General features: G+C 45.1%; 1 protein-coding gene across 1 annotated transcript; it reads right to left on the bottom strand.

Moving 5' to 3' along the window:
* Positions 1-19,201: 19,201 nt before the first annotated feature.
* Positions 19,202-19,972, bottom strand: LOC138935243 (uncharacterized). The gene has a single exon (XM_070299694.1). It carries the CDS (start codon positions 19,970-19,972, stop codon positions 19,202-19,204), a length of 771 nt encoding a protein of 256 aa, XP_070155795.1.
* Between the last annotated feature and the right edge of the window lie 762 nt (positions 19,973-20,734).

Here is a 20,734-nt window from a genome sequence, read left to right as displayed (position 1 = left end):
ATCGGTGGAATATTCAACAATTACAAGGAATTTTTTCTCAAACATGCGGACAATATAGTTGCGTATTTTTATATTATATGTGCAACAGTTGTGATATTAATCGGTTTCTTAGTCATTTTACCGAAGATTGCGAACATAACGATCGTTTAATCGTACACTTATTTCGTAAAATTTTTCTTTGCAAGAAAAGAAACAAGTGAAAAATTATACGCTATACGTTTCCGTGTTTAATCCTGTAACTTGAATTGTAATACGATATAGAAAATAAATGATCTACTCCTGGTATGTAATATTTTAATTATAAGTAATAAGAATATTGATTTATGAAAAATTAATATCAATAAATGTGGGAATTTTTACTTAAATTATTAAATTTTTTTCATCTCCCTCTTTCCTTTTACAGTATAATGTTCCAAACATTTGAACTTTTCAACTGTTTTTTATTATCCTTTCATTGGTTTTGGTAACGTAACTTTTTTCGGTGCGGCAAATGCGAAACTCTATAGAAACTAAGGAAATAGCCATAAATGAAACTAACTAAAAATAAGCAGTGCTAGAATAAGGAAACTTTTCCCCACTTTATTGCCCTTTTGGAAGTGGGGGGATTATGTATAAATTCTTATTTGCCATAAAGAATCCAACATTAGTTTTCCGTCTCTTGAAATTTTTTGTGTACAAAGTTAAGTGAAGTTCGAGTGTGCGAAAATGTGTGTCGCCGATATTCTAAGAAAAATTACACTATTGTGTAGTGTCACGATACCTCAATTTGAGGCTAAAAAATATCTCGAGCAAATATCGGAGGAGGAAGACAATGAAAATAACTACCGTTTATTCAGAAAAACTTCAAGATATGTACGAGCGCCGCAATAGGAATATTATTTTGCTTAGGACATTTTGGTGGGGATGCCCGTCTATCAAGCATAGCAGGCGAAATTATAGCAGCGCGCCTAGCTAAGGAAAAAACGTCGGATAATGATATCGGCGGATTTACGGCGCATCTTCTAATGCACTACTATCGACAACGGGCGTTAGGTAAATATATTTTATTTATAATAATAATCATTGCATAAATGTAGTGAATTTTAATTTATTTTTTATTTTAATAAAACTTTTATTTTTGTTAAAAATAGATATGCTCGCTTTCAAATATAGGGGCCGTGGCGAGAAAACGGCCAGCAGAAGAGGGCCTAGCAGGACCATCACGAAGGCCCCCTGACCAGCCCATTGAAATTATTACGTTATCGGGTAAAAGTAGTGGTACTAAGCCGGTTCTAACTTAGGTCATCTGAGGGGGGATGAGGGGCGAGGGAAAATCGGCGTGGGGGGTATGACGTAACGCGGGGGGACCGCGGCGAAACCGGTAGGCGAAGAGTCCGCGGAGAGGGGGGAGGAGAACCGCGTCCTAACCGGTAGGCGAGGGACCGCGGAGAGGAGGGGAGGGGGACCGCGGCGAATTCGGTAGGCGCGGGGTCTGCGAAGAGGGGGAAGAGGCCGCGGCGAATTCGGTAGGCGAGGGGTCTACGGAGAGGGAGAGGGGGCGGCGGCAAATTCGGTAGGCGAGGGTCCGCGGAAAAGAGGGAACGCACGCGTCCGCGAGTAGGTGCGAGAGAGATAGCGCGAGGCGTCCGCAATGTGTGGGAGAGGGATAGCGCTAATGATATTCTATGGGCGTGGGAGAAGGATAGCGTGAGCCGTTTGCAATGTGTGGGAAAAGAATAGCGCTAATGATATTCTATGGGCGTGGGAGAAGAATAGCGCGAGGCGTCCATATGAGCGTAAGACAAAGATAGCGTTTGCATGCACGTGGGAAAAGGATGACGTTCGCGAGAGAAAGAGATAAAGAGAGATATAGCGCGAGGCATGCACGCGTGTAGGAGAAGGATAGCGCATGAGTAGGAAAAGGATGACGTTCGCGAGAGAAAAAGATAAAGAGAGAGATAGCGCGAGGCATGCATGCATGCGTAGGAAAAGAAAAGAAGGAAGCTGTTATAGCCCGAACAGGCTATACATGAATTATTAAATATATTATTCTAAATACATACTATTTTATATGATTGCTCAATGTGTAACGCGAATACAGATCACGTTACGAGTGTTGACCGAACAAAGCGCTGACAACACGAGCCACGCGCGAAGCCCGAGCGACCGTGCAATCATTTCATTGCGAAAACGCGGAAATCAGGGCAAGCAAAAGAAGGACATTGCGAAAATGCAACGTAGAAGTTCTACTTAAAAGCGAAATAAAAAAGAATAAAGAAATTGCGAAAGTGCAAGCAAAGAAGTCCTAGTTAGAACTTCTTAACTTGCATCCGGATATTGCCAAAATCAAGCGACACACAGCCTTGTCGCTAAACGACCCCCCCCCCCGGAAGCCAAGGGGAGTTAATAAAAAGGCCCACCGCTAACGAACAGCGGGCAGTCTTTACCATTAATATTACGCGGGCAGTCTTCATCATTAATTAATATTACGCGGGTAGTCTTTATTCCTCAATAACTACCAAACGCGGGCAATCTTTATTCCTAATTACCCCCACGCGTGTGAAATCGCTAACAGTCGGCAGAAATACATACAAAGAAGCGAGAAGTGAGTCTCGAGACCGAAACTCGACTCTAGACACGCGCACGACAAGATATCCGCTATCGCGATACGCGACGCGAGCGAAAATGCGGGAACATTGTAAATAAGCCAAACCACAAATAAAGCTGATATTTATCTATTTATTTAATGTGAAAAGTGTCTGAATTATTAAAATAAAGTTAGCGAAGTTCTCGGGCGGAGCCCGAATTCCTAAATTCCTTCCGGCAAACGATCCCAACTACCGTGCCTCTCCGGAGGCACAACAAAGCACATAAATAAATGACACTTTAATTATAATAATAATAAGTTTATTCAAGTGTGTATATAATACAAATGTGTGTGCGTGTGTATTACAAGTAATAATAAAAAATAATAAAAATAAAAATTATTATAAATAATAAAAATATGAAATATATATATATATATTGTTGCGTCCGCGGATCGAAATCGATATAACTCGAATCCGCGTGACACAACCGACACTCGCGTACTGTAGGTGAATAATTAATACTCCTTTGAAAGAACGAAAGGAACTTTAATGTGACAACGCAGAATACTATTATACAAGGAACACAGAACAATAACGATTATACGTCCGCCCGGAATGGCATCCATTGCGAGACTCAAGATGGCCGATCTCTCTCTCGAAGTCCGCCGTTGTTTTACAACAATCCTTAACGACGTGTTTGAAGATGATCTCTTAGAGACGGGAGCAACTTCAGGATTAACTACCACAGACGACTCACAGGGACGCAACAGTTCTCCCCCTCTTCAAGATTGTCGTCCCGACAATCAGTGGGTTGACCGTTGTCCTCTTCTTTCAAGGCGTTGACTCCGGGGTGCATTAATGACTTTCTGCTCTACCCTGAGCTGCTGCAACACGTCACCGAGCGCCATTATTTGCCGGTCCCAATCACACACCCTCCAGGAATATACAGGATACTGCCATCGAACCCTCTTCATTCTTGTCAACTTCAGGGTACCAAATCAGTTTCTTGCTCTACCTTGAGCTGCTGCTACAAGTTACCGAGCACCGATATTTAGGTCCCAAACGACTCCAACAAATCTTTTCACTGCTTAACTTGTTCTCCGCTCCTCGCTCGACTTGTAGAAATATCCCATGCTGCCGCTTCTCAAGAAAGAAATCTTCGGACATGAGGGGGGTATCTACCCGTGGACCCACCGTCCTTCTAAGAGGACACAAATCCCTGTCTCGGCATTCGCCCTTCGTCCCACGGGAAAACCACGGTCAAAAACCGGGGAGAGACAGAGTCTTCAAAAGAATTTTCTTCTTCTTTACAATTGTTGTGCCTCTAGCCGCTAAGGAAGAGGTCTTTTGGGATTTGTACGCCCAAAGGATTAGGATCCACGCTCGAAATAAAACACTCCCGGACGTTAGATATAATTTAGTATATTTTTGCAAGATTTAATAAACTTTCCTTTATTCGCGATTATAATAGTCGGGCGCGATACGTACGGTACTTCGATAATATTGAGCGAACGAGTAGTCAGCGAATAGTCTCGCGAAGTGCATCTCGCGCTAATTATATCTCATAATTAATTAGGTCGTTGATTGGGGAGGAGTGTGGTGTCCCTGACCGGAGCATGTCTCGTGCTTCACTTGTCAGTCTGTCTCGTCAGCTGCTTACTCAGCTTCCAAAAACTTGACCGTGACTTCCTTCTCTTCCTTCACGTATCTTACTTTTATTTTATTAATATCCTTTTATTACTTTGCTCTTTCTTAATTATCTTTCTTTGATCTCTTTTCTAATTTTAATGCTTTGCTTTACTCAGCTCTTTCTTACACTTTTCTGTGTCACTTTATTGTTTTATTCTTTAATATATTAAGAAATTGGTCGGGTTACGACATCCCTCCCCCTTTGGAAAAAGAAAATTAACTATACGTGAATTTTCGTCTACATATTTTTTCGGTATACATTTTTCGCATTTTACAATTGTTTCTTATATTTACTTTATTTTAATATAACATCGCAGTGTTAGTTATCGCGGTGTCGGTTTCTATCTCAGTTGTTCTATTCGATCCGCTTGCGGTGCCGTAGATGTGCTCTTGAATTATTTTCGGTTTGCACATCGGATTTATGTTAGTTTCTGATAATTTTTTCTTTTCCGTCTTACATTTTTTCTTAGCGTATATAATTGCTATTATGGTAATTGTTATTATTATTGTTATTCCTGTGCAACTTGAAGCTACGGGATATATAATGTGTCCGTTAGTAGGGAAATAATTGTTATTTAAGTCTTCGTTTGTGTCGTCAAGTCTTTCGCTTAGGTCCCTTAATTCTGTCGGGTTTCTAATGACTTATCGCAATTTTATCGGTCTAATTTTGTCCAATGTTTTTTCGTTTCGTTCGTTGTGTGTTATCGTAAGATTGTAGTCTGGTAGCTTTGTCTGTACGATCGTTATTATCGCGGGCTTTTTTGTCCGTATTATGACGTCTTGTGTTGTTAGTTTACATTTTTCTTTTAATGTGATTTGTCCGCTTCCTTTTATTTCTATTTTTCGCGTTGCGTCGTTTTTGCACGTTATTTCGATCGGTTGGTTTGCTCGTGTAGAGTATAACCATGAGTTCGCATTACTCAGCGCTATCCATATTGCTGTATTCGTGTGTATGTGTCGAATATTACAATTGTTTGTGTATGTTTCTAATTGTATTCCTTGTATGCCTATCAGTATTGAATTCATTAGCCTTTGAAATGTGGCTGGCGCATTTTTTAATCCAAAGGGCATTCTATTGTATTCGTAATGCCCGTGAGGTATGGAAAAAGCAGTTTTGTCGCCTACTTCCATCGGAATTTGGTGGTATCCGGATGCTAAATCCAGTGTTGTAAAGTACTTGGCGTTTCCCAGCTGATCTAATATATCAGTTATATTCGGTAGGGGAAATGAATCTCCTATAGTTAGATCATTTAATTTTCTGAAATCTACGACTACTCGTAATTTCGGTTTTCCTGACGCATCGGCTTTCTTAGGGACTACCAATAACGGTGCGTTCCACTGACTCGTGCTTGGTCGGATTATTTTATTTCTTAACATTTCTCGGACTTGTCGATTTACTTCCTTTTTATGCTTCTCCGGCAGGCGATAAGGCCGTACGTTGACCGGTGAGCTATCTGCTTGCGTTGCAATCTTATGCGCGACGGTATCTGTGCATGTCAGTGGTTCTCCTTCGATATGCATCACGTCGTTAAAATCCTGGCAGATTCCATTATTGTTTTCTTTTCTTCTTTATTTAAATGTTGTGTACGTAATAATCGTAATACCTTTTCACTTCGCGGAATTACTTCCTCTTTATTTAGCGTTCGTATTACGTTAATTTCTTCTGTTTCACCTCGATTGATTTCCTCTATATTTATGTGGTATCTTTATTTCTCATATACTACATTTATTTGACGCGAGTATATTGTTGCGCGGTATAGTTAAATTAATACGTCTTATCGTTTCGGCGACCGGTAGACGACTCCCGCTCCGAATCGTATTAGCGACGGGCCCAACACGCACACGCACGCGGTCGAGGCATGTCACCTGTATGTCGATCACGTGATTGAGCGTTCTCAATACTCCCAGAATCTAGATCCCACACTCGGCCATCCTGGTCAAGCATCTGTCCTCAGATGCGCTCGTTACATTTCCTTCGTCGGAAAACTCGTCATCATATGGGATCCAAGGTTTCATATACTCGGCTACCGTTACGGTCTGTCTGGGTCCCTCGTGCTCGCCGACCTTTTCGACGATGTATCGGTCATTGCGTAGGACTTTTGTAATCCGATATGGGCCAAGGTATTTCCTTGCAAATTTTAATCCTGGTTTCATTTGTGTCCTCTTAATCGCGACTAATTCGTCCCGATCATAACGCCTCGCATCCCTTCTGTTTTTATTAAAGCTTCTTCTATTGTCCCGCTGAATCTTCATAATATTTTCTTTGGCCTGTCTTCTAATTTCGTCGCGTCCTTCCTGAAACATTATTATCCATTCGTTTTCGATTATTTCTCTTATCTCCGGATTACTCTTGAGTCTCATGTGTGTTCCAAACATTAAATTAAACGGTGACGCACGAGTGCTTCGACTGGGCGTCGCATTGAGATACTTCTGTGCCACGTCTAAATATTTGTGCCATTCTCCCGGACTTGATGCGGACAATTTCGTTAGTAACGAGATGACCGTACGGTTTACCCGCTCGACCTGTCCATTCGCTCTCGGAACGCCGGTGGTAATTAGTATGTGTTCGATGTTCTCTTCCTTACAATAACTCTCAAAGTCACACGACGTAAACGCTGTCCCGCGATCCGAAATAATTCGTCGCGGACTCCCGAAAATAACTGCTTGTTTTTGCAATCGATCCAATACTTCGGTCGTGTTGGTTGTCTTTGTAGTATAAAGCCACACGAATTTTGTGAATGCGTCGATTACAACGAAAATATGATTGTAATTCTTCCTTGTTGAGGGCAATGGTCCCAAATGGTCGATGTGATACACGTCTAACGGTAAATCTCCCTTCGCGATAGGATTCAGCAGGCCCTCTTGCTTGCCCTGCTTTCTCTCTGATAGTATGCAGCTAACGCAGTTACGAATAACCTTTTCCACTTTGGAACGCAAGTCCCTGAGCCAGTAATCCCTCCTCACGAGAGCCTCCGTCTTGCCTACGGCAAAATGACCGTTCTCATGGGCCCTCCCAATTACCTGCGATTGCATTGCTCTCGGAACGACTAGACGTAAGTCGCCGCCTTCACACTCTTTGAACAGAAGGCTGTTCTTTACAGTGAAACCATCCACCTGCTGACGCTCCGCAGAGTCGAAGATATTTCTCAGTTCTGGATCTTCCCGCTGAGCCTTTCTCAACCTCGCGATGAAACCGTCCTCCTCTTCGTCCAACAGCAAACACACGGGAAGGGGACTACGGCTGAGAGCGTCCACATGCATCATGCTTCTACCCGGTCGGTGCTCAATCTCGTACCGGAACTCCTCCAACAACAACGCCCATCTCGCAACTCTCACGCACAAATCTCTCTTACTCATCGTCATAACAAACGCTTGACAATCTGTCACAATTTTAAATGGTATCCCTAACAAATACACTCTAAATTTTTTCAGGGATTTGACTATTGCGAGCACTTCAAGCTCGTAGCTGGTGTACCGCGCTTCCGCAGCTGAGGTTTTGCCGCTCGCATAGTACACTGGATGCAGCGCACCGTCCTCGCTATCTCGCTGTAGCAAAATCGAACCGTATCCATACACACATGCATCCGCATGTAACTCTGTATACGCTCTTACATTATATAACCGTAAAACAGGCTGACTACTTAATATCGTTTTCAATTGCTGAAACGCCTCCCGCTCCTTCGCAGCAAATTGACACTCTACATTCTCTCTCAATAGATTTATTAATGGCCGCGCAATCAGAGAATACCCCGGTACAAATTTACGAAAATATCCCGTCAAGCCCAGAAAACTCTGGACTTGCTTGACACTTGCGGGTTCCGGAAACTTCATTACGGCATTGGTTTTATTTTCTGATGGACGGATACATCCTTTCCTCACCATGTACCCAAGATATTCCACCTCTTCCTGCAGGAAACGACACTTTTCCCAATTCAACAACAATCCGCATTCGCTCGCCGTACGCAACACCAGCTCGAGGCTCCGCAAGCCACTCGCATAATCGGTCGATGGTATGATCAGGTCATCCATATATATCAGCACGATTTTAGCCGCGATCAATTCTTTGAAGACCGCGCGCATGAACCTCTGGAACACCGACGGAGAATTACACAATCCGAAGGGAACCCTCAGAAATTCATACTGCCCACCGGATACGACAAACGCTGTATATTTTCGACTGCTTTCCTCCAATGCGACGTGAAGAAACCCGTTTCTCAAATCGAGCGTGCTGAAAATTTCTGCCCCCTGCAGTTCGTCTAACTGATCCTCTATTAAAGGGAGAGGATAACGGTCCTTAAAAATCTTTTTATTAATCAACCTGTAATCAACGCACAGCCTAGTCGATCCATTTTTTTTTCACTAAAACTATCGGGCTAGCGTATTCTGAAAGAGATGGCCGGATTATACCGTTATGTAGCCATTCGTCAATTTGCGTGTTCACAACTTCTTTTTCTGACGCGGACAATCGCCTAGGCCGCTGATATACAGGTTCATCGTCTTTTAAAATTAATTTCATGCTTACATCGACCGCGCGCGTCGCAACCGGCTTATAATTTTCAATCATTCGTTCTACATCCCATCTATATTCGTCATTAACAATACACGTTACATCAGTTTCATTCGCTTCACGCACGTCATTAATCATAAAAATTTCCGGCAATTCAGAATCGCATGTAATATCGTCTTTGAGCTTTGAAATTGTGATTTTACCTTTCTTAATATTCGTCTCTACGGTGTCCAAGAAATCATTTCCGATTAACAGATTATGCGATATCAGCGGATCCGCTACCACATGCACCGTCATCGGATACGAATGGCCGTCTATCCCTACTTCGCTACGAAACTTACCGAGTGTTCCGCCTATGCCCGAGCCAATACCGCGAAATCGAGTTTTGTCACCCTGCAGAGGCGGCGCGCCTACCTCAACGTAACTCTGCTCGCGCATTAATGTTAGATCGCTACCCGAATCAATCAACGCAGCCACATCGCACCCAAACAACGAAACACTCTTGCAGCATCTTTTTTGAGCCGCCTGCCCAACACCGCCGACACTCTCTGCCGTGTTTGCTTCCCTCGTCGCAGATTGATTCTTGGAACACTTCGCTGCAATGTGTCCAAATTCGCTACAGCGAAAACACCTTATGCCGCGACTCTTAGACGGACACTTCGCACTAACGTGACCCTGCTGGCCACAATTATAACAGCATCTGTCACTACTCTGCGCCTCCTTTCCGTCGATCTTCTGGAATCTGAAACTCCTGTCGTCGAATCTCCCACCGGAAGCGCCGTTCGGTTGTCCTCTGGGTTGAATAGTAATCTTCTCAAATGCCTCTAGCAATGCTATCGTCGATCCGAACCTCTGTATGCGGGCTTGATCCCGTAATGCTGGATCCGATATACCGTCAATGACGTAATCGAGAATCTCGTCATCGGGAACAGGAACGCGATTAGCCAATATTACCTTGTCATGTAAATATTCGCTGAATGCCTCGCCCCGTCTCCAAGTTCGGTCTTCGAATTGTTTCCTCATGGCGACCTTGCTTCGCCGATGCGAAAACATTGCCTTCAGCTCTTCCAGAAGTCGGTTGATCGGCAACTCGATATGCTCCGATTTCGAATGGAACCAATCGAGTGCCTTTCCTCTTAGCCGTGATCCAATCAGGACTCTCGTCGTGTTATTATCGAGACCGTACGTCGTTTTGAGAAGCCCGACTTGCTTCGACCACTTGTCGTACGTGTCGGCACCTCCATCGAAATAACTGAGTAATTCGGCTATTATGCTCACGTTAGTCCTTGAGGGAATACTCGGCGACACTTCTCGTCTCAGCACAGGCGCAGGTGCATTCTCTGTGTTGCGCCGCAAAAGTTCTATCTCGTATCGTGCCAGATCGAGCTCACGCTGCATCAATTCTTTCTCCTTTCGCATAAGCTCCATTACTCGCTGCATTGTGCCGTCCGCGGATACCCTTGGTTTCGTCGGTGTCAAGCGATGTCGCGCACGCTTATCGCTGCCGCTGCCGTCGTCACCCCCATGGAGGTCACTCGTCCTTCCGTCGTCATTTTCACCCTCACCGAGAGACGCCTCCATCCAGGCACCTTCCGGATCCAGCGCCATCAATTTGCCAATCAGCTCGGCCTCCGTTCCTCCTGTGCTCTGCCCAAGTGATTTTAATATATCTTTTAGCTCGGCCACCGTAAAATCACTTGCGTTCTTCGTCGCTCGACTAGCTTTACTCATGTTTTCGGTATACCGTTCCGTACACCTTTCGTCTTGTAATCGTCTTAAATCGTCCTTCAGTCGCCCCTTATCGACTTTGCACTGTATTGCTTCTTCGTCTTTAACTCGTCTTTATTCGTCTTCAGTACACCGGCACGGCGGCTGTCTCATATCGCTCGATTATCCAACCGCATTCACTCGCGATCCCGGCTGAGCCCCAAAATTGTGGTATCTTTATTTCTCATATACTACATTTATTTGACGCGAGTATATTGTTGCGCGGTATAGTTAAATTAATACGTCTTATCGTTTCGGCGACCGGTAGACGACTCCCGCTCCGAATCGTATTAGCGACAGGCCCAACACGCACACGCACGCGGTCGAGGCATGTCACCTGTATGTCGATCACGTGATTGAGCGTTCTCAATACTCCCAGAATCTAGATCCCACATTTACTTGCGGCATTAGCATTTCGATTGTGTTATCCGTTGTATTTATAATGCTGGCTGCACATAGGTAATTCGTAGGTTCTACTAGGCAATTACCTATGAATATTCCTGGTATCGTTTCTTCTGCCTTTATCACGCCTATCGTATTCTTGTCAGTAGCGACCTGTATTATAGTTTCGCTACGTGGTTTCAGCGTCATTTTTAGATAGGGGTAAAGCTTTAAGATATGCTGTCCTACCTTTAATTGTTTTGTTTTATAATTGCAAGTGGCTTGATGTTTTCGTAGGAAATCAACTCCTAGTATTCCGTCATATTCTATCGGAAAATCATCCTTAACAACGTACATAGTGTGCTTGATTCGGCGCTCTCTCAGAGTTATTGTCGCCTTAAATTTTCCAAGTGTACATATCTTATATCCCGTTACGCCGGTGAGCGTTATTTTTTCTTCTTCTATTAACGTTTCGCCTTTTAAATGTTTCACTTTAATTAATGATATTGCGGCTCCTGTATCGAATAGTAAGTTTATTTTTTCGCGTTTCGCTTCTCGCATTGGTAATGTGACGAGGTCCAATCCTGTCTGTATATGCGGCATATCTTTGAAGTGTGATACTTGATATTCCATTGCAGGTCGGTGCGACTTTCTTTCGTTCCTTTCCTCCTCATCGCTACTTGGCGTTGGGTTAAATTTCTTTTTTCCTTGCTCGCTATTCTTGCGGTTTTTATTTTCCGGTCGCGAATTATATTGTTTGATTCGGCTCGATTGATCTCTATTGGGTCGTCCGTGTAATAACCAACATTCTTCGCGATCATGTCCGGATTTCTTGCAATAGTGGCAATATTTATTAACCGTATTTACGCGGGGTTGTCTATCGGGTTTCGGCAATGAGAATCGATTTGTGTATCGGCTAGTTCAACAATCTCGGCCGTAATGCCCAATTTTTCCGCATTTTTAACATTGCACGTTTATTTTATTTTCTTGTTTATAGGTCGGTGTGAAATTTATTTTGCTTCGCGTATCGGTCGCGGGTGGTCCTTTAACCTTTTCTTCCGCGCTGGCCGCTGCTATTGCTTCTTGCAACGTAGCATATACTCGCGATCGAACAATTGTTTTAATTTCGTCCTGCAATCCTATCTGGAAATTCTCTAAGGCTTGTTGTTGTATTATTTCCATTATTGCGCGTTTATTATCTACTGTATGATGTCGTCCTTCCATCATTGATTCGTATAGCTCCATGGCTAATTTGTCTGCTCTAAGTCCGTAAGTTCGTGCGCTTTCTCCGTTTTTCTGTTTTAGCGTATTGAATTCGATTTGTAGATGTGTCGTACTCTTTTTACTCGCATAGCAGACCTCTAATTCATTTTTTAATTGTGCGAAGTCTCGAATTTTTCGCGTTTGGAAATCTAGCATCGCTCTGCCTTTTAATTTCGTGCATAATACTGCTCCTAATAGCGTTACTTCATCTAACGGGTCGATGTGTTCTACTGAATATGTAGTCGCGCTCAAAAATTCTTGTAATTTATTAGGTGATCCGTCGAATTCCGGAATCATTCCACGAGCCTCTTTTAATGGTAAAAATCCGCGTCCTCTTCGATGTCGTACGTCCTCGGATGTGAACTCGTATACGGTCTCGGTTCTTTCTCCCGGCGGAGTTCTATGCCCGTTGTTTTGTCGGGGTTGCGGTCCTCTAATTTTCAAATCGTATATCTCGGCATGCATACTTCTAATTTCTCGTCTAATTTCCTCTCTCATATCCCGCAATATTTCCCTAAAGTCGTCGGCTGCTTCGTCCGTTTTTTTCTGCGGTTTGTGCTGAGCTTGCGCGTTTGATTGTGTCGCGTTTCTGATTGCTTCTTCTTGTAATCGCCTAATTCCCTCATCGATATCTTCGGATGTGATGGGTTGCGATGCGGAAGCGTTTGAGTTATACATGTCTCGAATGCGATAGATTTCGTCGGGGTCAAAGATACTTGAATCGTATGACGTTAGTGAGAATTCGCGGCGGTGTGTTAGTCTACTAGACGCGCTTATTGATGATTCGACCTCAACATCTAGTTCTATATTGTTCGCTATTAAACTGTTATCTAATTCGCCAAATGGAAATTCGCGTTCGATTACAACGTTTGCTCCGAGTTCTGGTTCGGACAAATTCTCGCTTGAATTTAATGCGCTTAGATTTCTTCGTACGTTATCGCGTATATCCCGGAGTGCTTCTACTGCTACTCTTATAGGGTTTACTGCGCTATTTCTAATGGCTCTATTCGCTGGTTCGCTAAATAGCCACGATTTATTCGCTACGCTTTTCTGTGGTGCGTTTCGGTTTTCCGACATTCACGCGTTTACAAATTTTGATTTCTCGACTTACAATAATACGATGAGCAGCATTCTCTCGTTCGATGTCGGCCGTCGGGCGTTGATCGTCGCGTGCTGTTGAGATAGGTCGGTGCGCCTTCTCAGGTTGCGCTTCTCGTTGTCGCCTCGATATACCGGGTGTCTCGAAGTTCCTGCTAGACTTCCTTTTCCCTCGGTTGTAGATGTCGACTGTCTGACGGAGTTATCCTTGCTGTCTCTCGTTCTGTCGATTCCACGGAATTTTCTGCTTCGTGGACCTTTGCCGGTGTTGATCTTGTTAGAGCTGGCGTATCCCACCGCTGCCACCAATTAATGTTGTGTCTCTAGCCGCTAAGGAAGAGGTCTTTTGGGATTTGTACGCCCAAAGGAATAGGATCCACGCTCGAAATAAGACACTCTCGGACGTTAGGTATAATTTAGTATATTTTGCAAGATTTAATACACTTTCACTTATTCGCGATTATAATAGTCGGGCGCGATACGTACGGTACTTCGATAATATTGAGCGAGCGAGTAGTCTGCGAGTCGTCTCTCTCGAGTCGTCTCCCTCGCGAGGTGCATCTCGAGCTTATAATATCTCTTAATTAATTAGGTCGTTGATTGGGGAGGAGTGTGGTGTCCCTGACCGGAGCATGTCTCGTGCTCCGCTTGTCAGTCTGTCTCGTCAGCTGCTTACTCAGCTTCCGAGAACTTGACCGCGATTTCCTTCTCTTTAGTCACGTATCTTACTTTTATTTTATTAATATCCTTTTATTACTTTGCTCTTTCTTAATTATCTTTCCTTGATCTCTTTTCTAATTTTAATGCTTTGCTTTACTCAGCTCTTTCTCACACTTTTCTGTGTCACTTTATTGTTTTATTCTTTAATATATTAAGAAATTGGTCGGGTTACGACAGGTATACCGTACACATTGTCCACCGCATAATCGCTGGTATCGAATCTGTCGACGTTGCGCTTTATATTCTCATATACATCTTCACACTCGATGTGATATATGAGACTGTCGGTGTCGGTGTACATGACTTTACATTTCTCTCGATGCATAGGTACCATGTAATCGTGGTGAAACTCGTACAAACATATCTTGGATATGTCGAGTATACACATACCCACGTATATTGGTTTATTAAATTTAAGTATATTGGTTTATTAATTTAATTTATTCGAGATTGCGCAATTCAACGGCGATCAGATTCTCCGAAAACACGCTTCTACTTCGAAAATTTGGTTTTGCGACCATCGCCTCTGCGCCATATCTTCCATCCCAATGTGTCACGAGCTTAATATTAACTGATTTATTAATTGATTGATATTATTGACTGATATTAATTGATTGCGCACATTTTCCATCGTTTTGCCAAATACCGCATTATTCATTAATTTATATAAATTTTTTTCAAAATCATTTCTCGCGAGTGTTCGGAATTGTGTATTGAGTTCGATATAATTGCGAAGTCATGGAGACTGCGAAAACTGTAATATTCGATGTGTTTTTGTAACTCGAAGCCCGTGTCGCGTGCATTGCTGTAGGTTGCGGTAATGTATTACGTAACGCTTCTTAACATATAAGGTTGCGAGCAGCTTATCCTGCCGCTTAGCAGGTGGTTTGTCGCGTGTCGGGCAAAACGGTAGGTCAGTGTGCGCATCCTGAACACGTTGCGGATACTCGAGATCGACTTCATGGATGTACCCTATGAGTCTTTTGGGCGTTTGGTGCGCGGTTATACGCGTAGTTATATCCTAGTCCGCAGTTTTTAACCCAAAGTTATAGGTAGAGAAATGAATGTGTAATTTATCGAAAATATATATTTTATTGGGTTCTCCATTTACAATTATGCCGGTTCTCTATCGTAATTTCGATTTTGGGTTTGATTGTTATTATTTAATAGTAATTTGCGTGCTTTTCCTCCTCGTCGCTTTGTCTGTGTCGCCGCGTCGATACCGATTATAATAGGACTCGTCTGCGTGGCGATACTCTCCTTCGCAGGGGTGAAATTAGCGGTGGAGGGTACCACTGAACCGGAGGCGTGGTACTCCGTGGGCGACCAATATCTGGCGTGATTGGTCGGTCCCTCTTGGTGCCCTGCCCGGTGGTGGATTTCGGCAGGCTAGCGCCGAATAGTGCCAGTAGCCGGGCCTCGGTCTTCTTTTTCTCCGGTAGCGGGGCTCCTGGAGCCGGTGGTTCGTCCCTGGCCGAGGTTGGACTGGCGCCGAGGGTCAGGTCTACCGTGACCAGAGGATGCGTTGACTGGCCGCCTGCTGCTGGCGGCGGTCGAACGCCGGATGCTGGAGGCGACCGAGCGCCTAAAGCGGGAGGCGAGCGAGCGCCTATTCGTCTCCGTTTAGCCGATGTTAAATGGAGCGGCGTTGGGCGAGTTTTTCGCCGGAGGGCGATTTCTGCCACTGTGGGCAGCGTGCTGGCACTTTTAGTCCGTGGCGTCTTGGCGGCGTTGCGGCGACTGGCGCCGTGGCGTTTGTCCAACGTTTTAGGAAGTTCGTTAGCGAATTGCGCTAGGAAGTGAGGCGTCTGGCGCCTATAACTTTCTTCGTTCTTTCTCTGCAGGGGGTCTGTCCTATATTCCGGCTGGACGGCTTTCTACTTGCAGGTTGGCCCGGGCGCCTTGCGCCGCCTAGCGGTGTTGCCCGCAACTACGCGCGGACGCGCTATATGCCCGCCGGACTGCTTTCCACATTTTTGTTGTCTCAAGCGCCTTGCGCCGACTAGCGGCGCCTCTCGCACTACGCGCGGACGGACGAGCGCTTGCGAGAAACGATAATACTTCGCGAATATCGTGTTATCGCAATTTTGTGGTTGCCGTAGGCCGCCACATTACCCCCTTCGTTGTCTTTTAGTCCGGTGACTGGAAAGGTACAGTTTTGCGTGACATTCTGCCACTCCTTGTCTTTGTTTCCGTGGGTGCTGGGTCTTTCTGCTTTTCCTGCTGTTTTGGTGTTGGTATCGGTTCCGAATCCGCCAACATGTACGCAGGTTTTAGCCGGTCTGTAGATACGTGGACGGCTTTTCCGTTAATCCGTAGTTTGTAGATTTTCTCTGTTTTATCGCGGACTTCGTATGGGCCATCATAAGTTGGCTGTAAGGCTCGGGTAGGTACATCGTGTCTGAAGAATACATGCGTCGAGCTCTTTAAGTCCTTGTATTGAAAGGTAACAGGGGTTCCATGTCTTCTAATCGGTTGTGGTCGTAAGTCTTTCATTGCTTTTCTTAGTTTAAATAAGAAATCGTTCATGTCGCCCGTTGTTTCCTGCGTTTCTTGTAGGAATTCGCCTGGAAGTCTTAGTGCCTCTCCATATACCAACTCAGCTGGCGTTGCGCGGAGATCTTCTTTAAAAGCTGCTCTGATTCCCATCATGATTATGGGTAAAACGTCGGTCCACGCCTCTGTTGCGTGGCATTTGATAGCCGCTTTCATTTGGCGATGGAGGCGCTCGACCATGCCATTGGCTGCAGGGTGGTAGGCTGTCGTGTGAATGTGCGCTGTGCCTGTCAACTTGGTTAATTGTCGAAATAGGTCAGCTTCAAACTGCCTTCCTTGATCCGTTGTAATTCTCACTGGTGTGCCGAACCTTGCGATCCAATGCGTAAACAGATTTCGAGCCGTTGCTTCTGCGGTTATATCTGCCATCGGTATAGCTTCAGGCCATCTTGTGAAACGATCGATTACCGTGAGGCAATATTTGTACCCTCTTGATAGGAGTAGTGGTCCTATCAAGTCTATGTGTATATGTTCGAATCGTTTTGTTGGGCCTATGAATTTGCCTACAGGGGAATGATTATGTTTGTAAATCTTTGCTTTCTGGCAATTGATGCAGGCTCTTGCCCATTGGTGGCAATCCGCCTTAATCCTTGGCCAGACATATCGTTCTGCAACCAATTTTGCTGTCGCTTTGGTTCCTGGGTGCGAGAGGCTATGCAAAGATTGGAAAACTTGTTTCCTGAACTGTTTGGTAACAAAGGGGCGTGCAACCGGTGTCGAGACATCGCAATACAGCTTCGCGCCTGTTCCAGGTATCTGCATTTTCTGAAGTTTGAGTGAAGAGTTCCCGTCTAACATTCCTTGAACTTCGGTATCCTCCTCCTGTGCTCTCGCCAATTCTTCCAAATTTATTGCGGCTTTGATTTCTACAATTCTCGACAAAGTATCGGCGACAGTGTTGTCTTTACCGGAGATATGGCGGATATCGGTAGTGAATTGCCCGATATACTGTAAGTGTCTCGCTTGCCTGGGGAGCTGTGCAATGGATCTTGCTGGAAGGCGTATGTTATAGGCTTGTGGTCCGTAAATACCGTGAAAAATCTCCCTTCGAGCATGTGGCGATAGTGCTTAATTGCGGCATAGATCGCCAAGAGCTCTCTATCATACGGGCTGTACTTTTGCTGTGCCGGATTCAGTTTTTTGCTGAAGAAGGCTAGTGGTTGCTACTCTTCTCCGTCACGTTGTTGTATTACTGCCCCTATGGCTTTGTCAGATGCATCGGTAGTCAGAGTTATGTCTGCCTCTGGTTTGGGATGTGCTAGCAGCGTTGCTCGGGCTAGACTATCTTTACTTTTGACGAAAGCTTCTTCTAACTCAGCGTTCCATGTTATCGGTGCCCTCTTCTTTATTTTTGGACCGCTGAGTAGGCCATTTAGTAGGAACTGCTCTTTTGCAGCACTGGGGATGAATCTGCGGTAGAAATTCAATGTCCCCAAATACTGTCGCAATTGTTGAACGTTCTCTGGTTTGGGAAAATTTTTGATTGCTTCTATTCTTTCGGGTGGAGGTCGCGTTCCCTTCTCTGAAACCTCATACCCAAGAAAGAGCACTTGACTGGCCCCGAAAACACATTTAGCCGGGCTCAATAATATTCCATTTTCTTCCAATTGTCTGAAGAGTTCACGTAGATGTTCCTCGTGTTCCTGTTCATCGTCGGACGCAACTAAGATGTCGTCTATGTATGCGTAACAGAATTCCAAGTCATTTGTGATCTCGTTGATAAAACGCTGGAACGTTTGTACCGCATTGCGTAGACCGAACGGCATAAATAAGAACTCAAAAAGGCCAAAGGGAATAGTGATGGCTGTCTTTGGTACATCGTCAGGGTGTACCGGTATCTGATTATATGCCCGAACCAGATCTAATGTTGAGAAGACTTTCTTGTTATGGAGAGTCTGGGAAAAATCCTCTATATGAGGTATCGGATAGCGATCCGGTATTATCCTGGCATTTAGTCTTCTGAAGTCTCCTCACGGTCTCCATGTATCCCCTTTCTTTGGTACCATATGTAAGGGGGCTGACCATGGGCTCTTTGATACCTGAATAACCCCTTCCTGTAAAAGAAAATTGAATTCTGCTTTGGCGGCCTGGAGTTTATCGGGGGCCAATCTACGTGGACGACATGCTTCCGGAGGGCCGTCGGTTGTCTTGATAAAGTGTACAGTGTTGTGCTTCACTGTGCGCATCCTGGCAGTAGCCCTCGTTATGTCGGGAAATTCTGCCAGAATCCGGTGGTACTTGTTCTCAACTGCCAAAACCTTTATGGATTCCGTCACCCCTAATTCTGCTGTGCCTTTAGCGTGGAGGTTTGTTTTTCCGTCTAATAGCACCCCTTTTTGTAGATCGGGTAGGAGGTGGTAATACGCTAGGAAATCAGCTCTGATGATGGGTGTCGTGTCGTTGGCGATGACAAAGCGCCATGGGAATGGTCGCCTTAACCCTATCTCCGGTTGGATGGTGATCCACCCATATGTTGCAATTATGGAGCCGTTCGCTGCAAATAGCTCGTAATTCGTAGGTGTGACGTATCCGGCTGTCATCGAGCGGGGAAATACGCTTACGTCTGACCCTGTGTCCACAAGGAATCGTCTCTTGGTTATCTGGCACGTCACATACAGGCGGCGGGGTTTTAGGGCGGGTCGACTGGCCGCCATCAGCGACTGCCCTGCTCTTTTTCCGAGATGTATGTGCACGGCTGCGTGCATTTTTTTGCTTTGTCACCAAATTGATTATGGTAAAAACAGTGTCTTTTGTCATAATCCTTTCTTTGATTGCGACTTTGGCTCCGTTTTCTATCATGTCGTCTATCTTTCGACCTGCTTCTAGTCAGATGCGTAGAGAGGGTAGCAACCCTTTTAGTCAGTGCTTGAATTTGCGTTTCAAGCGATTCTTTTGGCGCAGTGGTAGCCGCCACTACTGCTCTTGATGACATCTCGTGAATGCGATCGGCGTGTTCAGCGACGTCGTTCAGGCAGTCTTCCGCTCGTGTGGCCAGGATCATTTGCATCTGATTAGGGAGCCTTCCTAGCCATAATATGCGTAATAGCGAGTCGGGAACATTATTTGCGGCCAGTGTTCGTAGATGCCTCAAAAATTGTGACGGTTTGCGATCTCCGATTTCCTCCAGTTCTAGGAGTTGTCGTGTGCGTTGTTCCTGGGAGACTGACAACCGCTGGATTAATGCCCTTTTGATAGCCTCGTACTGGTTTGCGTCAGGAGGATGCGTAATAATATCCTTAACTTCTTTGATCTGTCGTGAATCTATTTGGGAGAGTACGTATGAATATTTGGTGGTATCTTGTGTGATACCGCTAAGTATGAATTGCCCTTCCAGCTGGGCGAACCACAGCTCGGGTTCATCATTCCAAAATGGCGGTATTTTTATTGCGAGTTTATTTACGGCATTTTCTTCGTTCGCATTCATTGTTTCTACCTTATCTGATCACGTCGGGGTCACCAATTTATGGGTCTTTTGGGCGTTTGGTGCGCGGTTATACGTGTAGTTATATCCTAGTCCGCAGTTTTTAACCCAAAGTTATAGGTAGAGAAATGAATGTGTAATTTATCGAAAATATATATTTTATTGGGTTCTCCATTTACAATTATGCCGGTTCTCTTTATCGTAATTTCGATTTCAGGTTTGATTGTTATTATTTAATAGTAATTTGCGTGCTTTTCCTCCTCGTCGCTTTGTCTGTGTCGCCGCGTCGATACCGATTATAATAGGACTCGTCTGCGTGGCGATACTCTCCTTCAGGGGTGTCCTTCGCAGGGGTGAAATTAGCGGTGGAGGGTACCACTGAACCGGAGGCGTGGTACTCCGTGGGCGACCAATATCTGGCGTGATTGGTCGGTCCCTCTTGGTGCCCTGCCCGGTGGTGGATTTCGGCGGGCTAGCGTCGAATAGTGCCAGTAGCCGGGCCTCGGTCTTCTTTTTCCCCGGTAGCGGGGCTCCTGGAGCCGGTGGTTCGTCCCTGGCCGAGGTTGGACTGGCGCCGAGGGTCAGGTCTACCGTGACCAGAGGATGCGTTGACTGGCCGCCTGCTGCTGGCGGCGGTCGAACGCCGGATGCTGGAGGCGACCGAGCGCCTAAGGTGGGAGGCGAGCGAGCGCCGTGCGATGGAGGCGACCGTGCGCCTAAGGTTGGAGGCGAGCGAGCGCCATGCGGTGGAGGCGACCGTGCGCC

This window comes from Polyergus mexicanus, unplaced genomic scaffold (assembly GCF_030449975.1).
Source record: "Polyergus mexicanus isolate NDT 795.1 unplaced genomic scaffold, iyPolMexi1.0 SCAF_8, whole genome shotgun sequence".
In the NCBI taxonomy this organism is placed as follows: Eukaryota; Metazoa; Arthropoda; class Insecta; order Hymenoptera; family Formicidae; genus Polyergus; species Polyergus mexicanus.
The sequence above is the reverse complement of the archived record's forward strand: the minus strand, read 5'-3'. Positions and strand labels throughout refer to the sequence as shown.